At 41.7% G+C, this 12,927-nt stretch overlaps 1 protein-coding gene across 1 annotated transcript in view; it reads right to left on the bottom strand.

Moving 5' to 3' along the window:
- SPOPL (speckle type BTB/POZ protein like) overlaps positions 1–12,927 on the bottom strand; it is a 520,447-nt gene that overhangs the window by 191,494 nt on the left and 316,026 nt on the right. The window contains exon 8 of the mRNA XM_069617390.1: positions 3,384–3,509. Within this exon, the coding sequence (XP_069473491.1) occupies positions 3,384–3,509 (126 nt within the window). The remainder of the gene's footprint in view (positions 1–3,383; positions 3,510–12,927) is intronic.

A 12,927-nucleotide genomic window follows, 5' to 3' on the forward strand; every position in this document is an offset into this window, starting at 1 on the left:
AAAACATTCTATGGGATATCCGCGTGGGACAAAGACTCATTGTCATGATGGATACTGCATAGGATCCTGGATATGTCCATGTCAGCCAACACACCTCTGTTGTGTGAAGAACTGCATTCTTGGGGCACCATGCATCACGTAGAGAAGCAGTAGATACAAACTCTCTTTGGGGTCCCCTATACCCATGCCTGAGTGACTCATAAGGATTCTATGGTACAACTGTATTCCCTGCAGAGCTGTGTGGGAATACCCCATACAAGATGCCAGGACATTCTCAAGATCTGCCTGTGTGAGCAGCAATCAAACTCAACCCAGTGCACGCTAAGTGCAATTTGAATGGAAACCTTCAGTAGCAAAGCTCTGCTACTACCTAATAGATCTTACATTGTGCAGTTTAACACTTCATGCTTTGGTGGGCCTGTGGGGATTTCCAGCTTGATCACAGTCTCAAATCTGGTCAAGTGTTGCAACATCGTTTTTTATCCACAAGTACGGACTGGGCTAGTGCTATTGAATTGGCCTGAAGTGAAGCTATGACCACTGAAGTTCTCAGAACTATCACCGAGAATGGGATACATTCCGGGATATGAAGATTCACATCGCTAGCACCACATAGACTTTCATAAAAGCATCAAAAAGAGCACTGCAATTGGCCAAATACCTGCTGGAGAGAACACCAGAATGGAAAGTGGAGATTCAAGCCCTATTGGAAAGCTCTGCTTCAACAAATGGCAGCTCCATTCTGGGATCAACGATGGACTGCTGACCAAGACAGTTTTCTCTTTCAATCCAATGAAGAGTTTCTTTGGACTTTTTTGGAAACAGAGGCTCTGTGATCACACCTGTGTTCTACATCCTCACAGCTGGGTTCATACTGATCCGTATAATCTTTTTATTTCATTGTGACAAGTAACAAAGAATATACCAAAGCAAGTTGTTTCCTGCCTGACAGATAAGAACCGTTTGGAACTTTTTTTCATGAGACCCATCTCTGATTCATCAGCGACAGTCAGTGACTGAAGATTGCCTGCTGACCAGTAACTGCAGCAGATGGCTCTTCTCAAGAAGACATGTTTATATTTCAGTGTTTAGTATCTACTGAAGACTCTAAGTGAACTACTTTTTAACAAATGCATTCTGTCATGTTCTACATGTTCTTTTGTCTCTTCACTCTTATTCCCATGATACTTATAATGACTCTGTGGCTTCTTCTATGGCTCATCGGTGTAGACATGTAATTTTGTGTCTACCCATATCAGCAATGCTTAAAGCGGCATGTTGTGTGCGCCATAGGCTTAACTTTGATGCTCAATGCACTGTGCAATGCAAACAATTTCATATTTAGTAAATGTGAGCATGAACTTATTATATTTAGGTACAGTACATTGGAGGTGTTTTTTTAGCACCAGTGAGCCTGAGTCCGGTAGATTACAGTTCTCCCTTAACAGATGTTAGTACTATCAATCAGTGCCACCTGTTGTCTTTGCACTTTCCGGGGCTAAGTATGACTTCCCTTGGATGTGGGCTAACCATCTCTCTTGGGGTCCTCCAGCTTTGCATGACCTATCCTGCTTAGTAGACTTAGGGAGTTAGGGATGGTGCCTTCTTTCACCTGGTGTCACTCCTACTTCTTTCGCACCCTCTCATACCTGACCCTTCACTTAAATAGGTCTTTACAGATGTTCTCCACCCACCGTACTACTGTCCCTGTGATCTCTCACTCCACCTTTCCAGCTCCACACTTGGATCTGACTTTGCTCACTTCTCAACTATATCACTTCTTACTTTTGCTACCTCCTGCTACCTATGTTGTTCCTTTCCTCCCACTCTACTTCCTTGCCTCTTGCTACTGCTTTGTAAATTTCTCTCCCTCTACTATTACCACTAGCTACTCCTAATCTCCCACTCACTGTCGCCCTTATTACTCTTCCTCTACTAGCGTTCTTATTCCGTTACTATCAATATCACTTTACATCGTACTGCTACTGTCCATCTATTTATATTTCTACTCACTACTGCTCACTATCGTCCTCTGCTACTAACTACTACTCTACCACTTATTCCACTTTCTCGCTACTCTGCTACTTCCACTAACTACTATCTCTACTCCCAACTACTGCTACCTCTGCCACTACTACCACTACCATTTCGCTACTACTCCTTACACTGCCCACTCTCACACACAAATACTCCACAGACCCCCTCCTTATAATAGCCACCACACTCCTGTCGCTCTCGCCCCCTCTGGTCTCTCGGACGTCTTCCTCCACCTCCTGTCCTCACTGCACTAACCCACCCTTGCACACTCACACACCCCTCCTTACATACCCCACCTCCTCCCATGATTGGCCACTTAGCTTATACAACCACTTACTGTCTCCAGGGGTTGTGATAGAGCAAGGCCATGGGAGGGTTTAAGAGGGCTTGTAATCTCCGCCCCTTTTCAATATGGACCTTGACGGGGCCCAGGGATGGTGGATATGGAAGGCATCAATGGGGGCCTTTTAAGCCGTTTAATATAACACAATCCCAGGTGGGCAAGTGGAGTAGGGCCTTGAGAGGCCTCTGTTTATAACATTAATATTTGGTGACATGGTAGGCGATGGTGGAGGCCTTTAATTAATAAAAATTCCCTGGAGAGTTAGTGTTTTTTTGTGCCTGCTCGGGCTCCAGCTGGCACTTCGCTTCTGCCGACTGTGTCCTGTGCTGTCACGCTTGCTGCACCCTGCAGCGAGATGAAAACCATCGCTGTGTCGACGGCATCCCTCTTTGCCTCCCCATCAAGCTTCCAACAAAGCCTCCACAGAGGTCTTCTCGGATAGGGAGTCTCTCACGCTGCCTCACGCCCTAATGCTGCTGGCCTCCTGCTGCGGCGTCTTTGCCCAACATTCCTCTGTGGGGCAAAGTCATCTCCGCAATGCGGCAGTGCCTGCCAGGGACCTGCCACAATGCTTTGGCTAAGGAGAGGTTGGGAGGGGGGCCCTCCTTCAGGGACTGTGATGGGGCAGGAGTTGGCGTCCCCTCCTTCCCCTGACAGGTCCGTGACAGCCACCTGATTCAGTTATTTAAAATCCTGTATGCCATTAGCGAGGAGCAGTGCAAGTTTTAAGATAGCTGTGTTGATAAAGTAGCATTACAGTGCTCTTTTGTGGCAACATGAACAGGAATGTTTAAATGTCTAATATAGAATTAAAGAGGATTGCTCATTGAACTGGGAGTTCCTTTGCTTTCTGGCACTTTACAACGACTGAAATATATGGCTCTAGTTACTATTTTGAGAATACACAGGTGCTTATAAAATCTACATTAAGGCTACTTTACAGTCGGCTCTAGCAACAATGAAAATGGACATATTTCATGTTTTTATGGTATTAGTTAAGTACCTTGTCTGCCGCTGCTAACAGATTGCCTGCAATGTTTTTAATATTTGGAGGCGATTTTCCTGTGTAAATAAATCCCATCATTTCTTTAAAGACCTCTGGATCAACATCGCTTATTTCCACTCGATTCTAGAACATAAACAGACAAAAAATATTTATTAGGGAAAGATGGCAGCGGCAAGAGAGTCAGGTTTATATCCGTACTGAGAAACTGGCAGAGTATCCCCAGTCCAAAAGTGAGGCCCTCAGCAGGGAAACCGCTGGGATTTATAGGGGTTTACACAATGAGGGCCATACAGAAATCAGTGCAAAATATTTAGTCAGTTACATTAACAACTAGCTTATTAACAGAACATTTCTGACCTTGGAGCGCGTGGCTTAGCAGCACCATGCTAGGTCCGTAAAACTCCTATTGGCCTGCCCATGAGATAAGATATCTGCCTGCAGTTGATCTCTCCATCATACGTAAGAGGCATGGTCAGGTGACTAGCACCAATTTAACCGCTTATTCTGGTTCTCAGGCAAATGCGTCTCACCTTCATGGGTGATGTGTTAGTTGTTGCTGGGCATGCCTGGACCCCAGAGCCTAACATCACGGTTGTATAGTCGTATGCGCATAGGGATTCTTGCATGGCTTGTCTCTAGTCATGTCTGTGATTCTGCTATGCCCGTGATATCTATCAAGCCATTGTTTCACAGAAAATATATAAAGTAGTGTGAGATTTGACAGATTCTCCCTTTTGTGCTTTTAGCACACCCTTTCAAAACAGGGTGCCCACAGAAGGAATTCTAGAGCACTGGCATGCACCTTGACCACTAATACCTCATGTGTATCATCTACAGATAACTGTGAGCTGATCAAAAAGGATCTGCCCAATAATTAGAAGAAATCAAAGCACCTTCTTCAAATAATCCCTACAGGTACACTGGATTCCTGGTTACAACAATATGAAGCCTCTAATAATAGGTCTGACCCATCTACTCCCACCATAGGCATACCAATCCACCAACAACAAGATTGTAGTGATGACATTGTTGAACTTCAAAACAAACATTTGCAGAAGGATAAAAGTATAATTCAAGAGGTCAAACTTAAAGATGAATTACAACCTTGACTACAATCACGACCCAGCTTGAGTAATATTATGGCAACTATTCAAAAGATTAGATCTGGTAGTACCTCAAGGATGATTAAAATTTATGAACTTTTTACCTTTTTACTAAAGTGGAGAGTCCTTTCTTAAACAGAGAGAAGGTTCTTCAGCATATCCCTTGTATACCATAATTGTACACTATCAGTACAAAGTATATAGAATTGGTGGAGCGCCCTGCTTTATAGAGGACCAGCAACTGGGCATTGGTGCATTTAATTTCCCCGGTCATTGTCTATCATTTGGCACTTTACCATGGAAACTTTCTAAAAATGGGATTTGAATTTTCGTTAATCCATGACACTGAAAGTTCCTTGGAAGCTTCAGTGAATCAATTCAATAAACCTCATAGTAATCTGAAAATTACCAAGAATAGTAATGGGAGATTTATAATAGAGAGTGAACCTAGGATTAAGAGGGATGCACTGAGTGAGCTGAATGAGGGTTGGTCTTGGTTGCCTGTGGCTCTTCTGGAAAATAATTATTGACCAAAAATTGTACTTATGGATTGTCATTTTATTTACTGGAATACCAGAGGTTTTTGATCTTTTATAAGCAATCTTTTTATCTTGATTCTAGTGATATTTTTGTCCACCAAGAAACCTGGTTGTGTTATAGTTTAACAATAGATGGATTTAAGGCTATCTGTCGACATGCCACAAAAGAATCCACTGGTAAACCCATGGAAGGACTATGCATTGTTGCTAAAACATGTTGAACTTGTTTGATTTTTTACCACATGTCATACATACACGTTTTATGTGCAGCACTTTCTGGGTCCATGGAGCAGAGCTCACCTATAATACATATTCTTAATGTGTATGATGCACCGGGGGTGTGAGGGTGGAAACAAACTACTGCAATTATGAACTATATTGTGAAAATACTTCATAAGTGGACAGTATGTTATTGTCGATGACTTTAATGCTTATTGTGATCTAGCTAAGTTGGTTCTTTCCTGTGAATCTAATGATGAGCGTGGATCTCATCATGATAGTACCCTGCCTATGAAAGCTGGCACACAAAGAGATTATATTAATGAGACATAATCGTCACTTCAACAGACCTTTAAGGGAATGAGATGCGAGGAGTGTTTAGCAGACTTTGGTTTGAATTAACTCAATCCACATCATCTGGATTCTTTTTATTATTATAAGTGGACAAATGGTACGTCTAGCACTCGGATTGACGATATCTTCCCAACCTTGAGATTGAAAAGATATATTATTCATTTTAATATTATTGCCAATAATATTAGTGATCATTCTATCACCTTGGGCATGGCTCATGACATAATTCGTACTTATAGGTCAGGTAATACGATGATACATGCATAGGGCAATAGAGTGATTTGGAATGAAGAAACTAGAGAAATAAAAAGAAAAATTGATGAGAAATGTTGTTCTCTCTGGTGAATTGGATAAGTTGGATGTACAATCCATCATGCAGGAACTTGATGGCATCCTTCTTTCAGGAGTTTTTGCAAAGAAAATGATATTTACACCCTAAAATGACTAATAAAAGCATCTATGATGTTTTGATTGCTTCTCAAAAAAGGGCACTGAAGCTTAGCATTAAAGATGTTAAACATAAGTACTCCCATTTGCCAGTAAAAAAACATTATGAACACTAATGCTTGCACTCAATATAAAAACGGTATTAAAGCCCATAGGTACTCTACCCGTAATGCACATTGGTAATTAATATTGAACGCTCTTCTCTCCAACGGCAATAACAAATATTGGTACCTATATAATAGGTACATGCCAGGCATGGGACATCAAGAAATGAATCCTATCACAAAAGCCACTTGGGCGAATTATATTTGTGGGTTATACTATGACATTCATACGAATATGCCTGACCAAAAAGATTATCTAACTTATTACCAATTTGATCTTAATGTGGATGTGGAAGATATATTGATGATTATTAACCAACTTAAACCTTCAAGAGCTCATGGTCCTGACAGTATAGCAAATATTGTTATAAAAAAAGGCCCCTCTATTTTGGACATATTTATTATATAAAATGTATTACAAGATTGTGTGTGATCTCTGCATACTAATTAGTTTGGAAACAACCAATTTTAATACCAGTGTACAAGAAAGGCATACTTGCTGATCCTGCAAACTATCATTTGCTGGCTATGAATGATGTCACCTGAAGATTTTCTGCAAATTACTTTTGAAAAGATTTAATACTTGGGCTCTTGACAATAATGTATTGAAGAAACAACAAACAGGCTTTTGCCAAGAAATGGGAATGTTACATAACATCTCTGCCCTCAATTTCCTTTTATGTACCACTGTGTCTCCTCTGTGTTTAAGACTTTATCTCTGCTTCATTGATTACGCGGGGCATTTGACAGTGCTATTCGTTCTTGTTTAAGGCATAAGCTTGCTGGTTGGGGTTTTGATTCCATGTTGCTTTATTTCATCAGGCAAATTTTCCATGATACCTCAGTAGCTACAAGACTCAATCACCCGGGGATGCTATTGATGATAATAAACACAATAATTTCTGCAAGCACGGCTGCATGTTGGCATCTTTATTGTATAATCTTTATGTGGCCAACATGCATGATGCCCTTGCTAATTGTAATAACTATCTGCCAAGTATAGACAGCAAGCATATTCCATGGCTATCTTACGCGGATGACACTGTAATACTGGGTAGAACTCCTCTGGGATTAAAGAGATCCTTGCATGCCTAACATGCATATGCCAAAATTAATAATAACTTAAAGATACATAGGGAAAAAAACACAATTTTAATAATAGATAGTATGCAAAGAAAAGTTAATACATTTACGTGGAAACTTGATAGCATCAGGATTGTAGTGATTAAGTCCTATATATATATCTTGGGGTCCTTATAATGAATAAACCTAGTATGGCCATTCTTGAAAACAGCTTGGCTCCAAAAGTATATAAAAAATTTGGAGCGATTAAAAGCTATATTGCCCTTAATGGTGACCATTCTATGGAAGGAAATTTAAAGATATACAAGGCCAGCATTCCTGCAGGTATATTGTATGACCTTGACATTGTCATGATAAAACAGATAAAGTGGCTTACATATATTGAGGGTAAACTTTGGCACCAAGTTCAAGGGCTCTCTAAATCAGTTCCCATGGAGGCTATATGTTGTGAGCTTGGTCTCAACTCTTTAATGACCTTGTGGAAGATGGCCTGCAGTCGGCTCTACTTGATGATCTTGGGTGACTTAAATAATGGGTATTCACTGTTTAGGCTTTTTTCAGGATTCCTAAGTGGCAATTGTGGGAATTGCAAGGGAACTTAAAACATCTTGTAAGAAATTTCATATGGATATTGGTTGAGAATTTCTCTACATCTATTAATCTGAGCCCTCACATGAAGAACATAATGATAAAAGAATTGGCCTGGGACTGATATTTATAACATGGAGAAATTGTCTAGTAAGAAAAATTACAAAGGATATGTCAGACAAAGTTCCCCTTACTTAAAGCCGTTTGATTATACCATCAAGGTGTAAAGTGTAGATTTGAGAAGATTTATAATGCAAGTACATTTCAATGTATTACCAACCTTATCTCACACTGGCTATTGGAAGGGGGTTCTGTTTGAATTAAGAACATGTCATCTATGTAAAGGATATATTGAAACACCACAACATATTTTGACAGCTTGTACTGGACTAGTCAAATTTTATTTTGCAGGGTATATGACATTAGTTTGTAATTTAGCCCAAATCCAGATTGACCTATTTTGGTCTTGCCTGTTTAAGGCTAAGTCACTGGTTGTGACTGCAGCTTCCTTTTATCTATGGAGAGAAGCTGAGAAATGTATATTGATGCAGGACACTTAATTGTTTTATTATTTTGATTGATTGATTGATTATATATTAATGTTTGTATACATTTTTATCGTTTGTGAGTGTAAAGGGTTTTATGTAAATCATAATCACTTTAAATAACAAAAAACTTTACTTTTTATTATTCTCTCCTTTTGGATACGCATTTTACAATTATGTTTTTCTTTGCTCAAAACTGCATCTAATTTGAAAGTTTATTTTGAAATTCCACCTGCACACATTAGTGTAAGCATTTTATAATTTTCCTTCTATGTTTTATTTCAATGTTTTTTCCAATTTTGCCTGCATTTTTAAATTTGTTTGTTCTTTTTGTTGTTTGCTGCTTATTTATACAGACTCAATGGTCATTCGCTTTTGTATTTCATATTCTACGTTTTCATTAGTTCTACTTCTTCTGAAATTTGAATTTCTACACTGATTCTAATCATAGGCAACATTCTTGTTGTATATATATGAAGGGTATTATTCTGACTTGTTTAACAGTGCCAACAGTTATGGTGACAAGAATTACAGCAATAAGCACTGCCCACATATAAGAATCTGTCAATTTAAATATCTGGGTAGCACAGCAGATTATATGCATTGCTGTCTACTGAACGATGGGCTAATTTAAACACATTCTTTTCTTTTTAATATCTTATATGGAACACATAACTTTCTTTCTTTTTATCTTCAATCTTTTGTGTCTATGGTATCAGTGCTAATACATTGTCAAAACAATACTTTTTTTTAATTGAGCCATTCAACTTTGACTCATATTTTAAATGTACTTACAATTTCTTCAGGCCAATAAGCATTAAAGGCCTTATTACGAGTTTTGAGGTAATCTGGTGTTAAATCCACAGAATTTCTGCCAGACTAGGTAACAGGTGCGGTCAGCCAGTCATGTGGATCATGAGCGGTGGTAATGCTGTGTACATCCCTAATTTTACAGTCCAAATGACTCTATGGGGATGTTTGGCAGATTCACCATGAGGAGTATTACCATGCAGTAAATGCATTGGGTTTTGGCACTTATGTGGAAGTTTTACCTCTGGCTTTCTGCTTGAGGTGGAGAGGTTTTATCTCCAGCTTTTTGCGAGAGGTAAAACATCCACCTTACCGCCAAACCCCTAGTACAGTGGAGCGCTAATCCTACGATAACAAAATTACTGGTCCTGTTAACACCATTTTTACTGCACTACCGTACTTGAAATAATATCTTTCAGTTTCACCTAACAGCTCTACAAACGGATGAATACAGCTGTCATTCACAATGAATATTCTAGTTGCATTCGACATCAGGCCTTTTCTCAGCATCTTTCCAGGATATTCGTCCATCAAAAAACTATACCTGGCTGGGCCTTGCCATGTTCATACACAGAATTTTTAGTATATTTTTTACCACAGAGCCTAATCACTTCTGAGACGATGCACATAAAGTGCTTCACTTCAAGAACACTTACAACATAGCAATTATGCTTTTTAGGGTGCAGGATTTCCCATGCATCTTGTTGTATAACCAAATCCCATCTGTAGCTTTCCCAAATGCCATGTTTAATCAATATGTTGGAGTCTATATTTCTTTGCCTGGTCCACAGTCATTGAAAGAGCACTGGGCCATCTCACAGTTTCACTGCCAGGTACCAAATGCTCCGGCAGGACTACAGAGTTGCTGATACTCCACCATATTCCCCCAACATCTTGGATCATTATCAACACTCTTGACGCCCTTGCCCCTGTCATGAGGATCCGTTTAAAGCCCACATCCAAGTGCAACTCTTGGTATGATTCCAACCTCGCAACCCTTAAACGCAAGTGTAAGGCGGCTGAGAGGAAGTGGAGGGCATCAGACGCACCCTCCGATAAACTGGCCTGCCGCCTGCTCCAAAGTCAGTACAGACTCTCTGTCCTCTCTAAGAAGAGAGCCTACATCCAAGCCCGCGTCTCTACGGAATCTAATAACTTTGCCAAACTCTTCAAAATCTGCAATGAGCTGGCCAATCCTGCTGCAGTGTCTACCTCTCCCGTTCCCTCCCAGGCCTTCTGCAGAGCCTTGGCTTCTCATTTCACCACTAAAACTCAGGCCCACCTGGCCACTCTCTTTTCCTCTACCTCCTCTTCCTCCTGCTCCTCTACTACCAGCCCCAGCCTGTTTTCTGCCATTTCTCCTCCTCCTTTCCGCTGTTCACCCCTGACAAGGTGTCTCCACAATTCCAATCTATGAAAGTCTCATCAAAGCATGTTCACCCCTGCTCATCCAGAACCATCAAGGACCACATCGACACCCTTGCTCCAGCCGTGGCTGATTTCTGCAATCACTCCTCCCCCTTAAGCAATCCCTTGTGCACCCCCTTCTAAAGAACCCTCTGTCGATACTTCCTCTCCGGCTAACTGTCGCCTGATCTCCATCACTTCTTTCCTGGACAAACTCCTGGAAAAGCTGGCCTTCTCCCATCTTACTCTGCATACTAAATCTGTTGGTTGTCTCCATAACCACCAGTCTGGCTTCAGAGCTTCCAAAAGCACATACACTGCTCTCCTGAACACCTGCTCTCTAATGTTGACACTAATTTTCCTTTTGTCCTCGTGATCCTTGATCTCTCCTCTGCTTTTGACATGGTCAACCATGCCATCCTGCTTAATCGCCTCCGTGACAACCTGGGTATCACTGGTCAGGCCCTGGCCTGGTTGACCACCTTTCTCACTGACCAACCATCCCAGTTCCAACTGGGGTCTTTCCTCTCTTCTAGCTCTCTTTCTACTTGTGGTGTTCCCCAGGGGTCTAACCTTTCTCCTTGGCTTTTCAAGCACTACCTGGAACCTCTTGCCCACTGCATCGCTACATTCTGCTCCAATTTTCAGTGTTTTGTGGATGACACCTAGCTCTCTTTCAGGCTCCCCTCAGCCACCTCTGCTCCTTTACTCATACCAGACTGTTCAGGAATGGTGTGCGGGCAAAGATCTCTGCCTTAATGCCAGTAAGACTGAGATCCTTCACATCAGGATACCTGCTCCCTCCTTTACTCTCTCTCTTTGGCCACCCATCCATGGCCCTCTTCCTGCTCCTTCCTGTGAGGCTAATAACCTTGGTGTCATCTTCGACTCCACCATGTCCTTCTGCCCACACATCTCCGACGTCTCTAAGATGTCACATTATCAGCTGCACCTCCTAAGAGGTATTCTGCCTTTTCTCACTTTCCCCCAGAAGTTCACTGTCTCCTGAGCCCTGGTCCTCTCTAGGTTGGACTATTGCAAAAGCCCCTTTCTAAATCTGTCTCTACTTTTCAACCTTTACAAATTATCCAGAACAGGACTGCAACACTTGTCCTTGGCTTCAAACCCAGGGATCGTATTTGTCCAGCTCTGAAATCTCTTCATTGGCTCCCTGTGTCTGCAAGGATCAAGCTCAAGACCCTTTCCATCGCCCACAAGGCTTTCTGGGACCTGGGGCCACACTACCTCCAACTCTCTCTTCCTTCTCAAGCTCTCCACTCATCCACCTCCAACTCTGAGGGTCAGACGCTTCTCCAAGCAGAAGGTGGGGGTGCAGATCTCTCTTCTTGGCTGGAGCCTCCTTTTGGAACAGCCTCCCTGCCTCTCTCAAACTTGAGCAGAACGATCTCCAGTTCTGGAAGCAACTCAAGACCTTCCTTTTTGCTTCCACTTTCTCTCTTCCTATATAAATAAAATATATCATATCTTCCTCTCCCCTGCTGATGTCCCTGAGTGCTCCGCGCACTGGTCACCTGGCCACCCACTGAACTCAGGCCCAGGCTCCTGCATGTCCAGTTGCCCTTGCAGTGCCTCCGGGCTCCCGCAGTACTTAAGGGCCTGCATTTGCAACCCTACAGCCCCTTCCCACTGCACTTATGAGGCAGCCTCCAGCAGCACTTATTGAGTTACCTGCACTTCTGGGCCCTGGCACTTCTCCCCTCCCTCTTCCCCAAACTTGTACGATCTGAATGACACAAGGCATAGTAAGATCATTGTTTTGTCCTGCTTCTTTTTCCCCCTCCTTGCCTTGTCGCGCCCAGAAACACTTCTGTACAGGCACGTTGTAAATGACTTATCATATCATATCAGTTCACTGTTCAGGTAATTTAGGATTTCCGCTACATGCAATATCTCACTTCATCTTTTGCCAAAAGTTGTGATATTAGACAAAAACTTGATTAGAACAGTTTGTGTGTTGCTGCTTATGTCTCCAATCACTTGGAGCCCTCCCATGGGTGCATTTATTTTTGACAATTGTGCTCTGTTTAGCAGTCCTGTGTCTTTTCCAATATGACCAACCTTTCTTCGTGCAACCGACTGCGGTAAATATCAAGGCTGAGGCCCTGATATTTACACCATTCCATACATGACATGTCAGGTCTCTCTTGACCATCGGAATGTCCTTTTGCTGTACCAGCATATCGCTGTTCCAGCAGAACAATTTGTAAAATGGGAGGTTACTTGAAAGTTCAATCTAGGCAAAGGTATTGCAATACCCCTAATGGGGCATTACTTTTTTTTATTTAATTGTTTAAAGCGCAGACCTAGCTCGAGAGCAGCAC

This window comes from Ambystoma mexicanum, chromosome 9 (assembly GCF_040938575.1).
Source record: "Ambystoma mexicanum isolate Mex_15411 chromosome 9, UKY_AmexF1_1, whole genome shotgun sequence".
In the NCBI taxonomy this organism is placed as follows: domain Eukaryota; kingdom Metazoa; phylum Chordata; class Amphibia; order Caudata; family Ambystomatidae; genus Ambystoma; species Ambystoma mexicanum.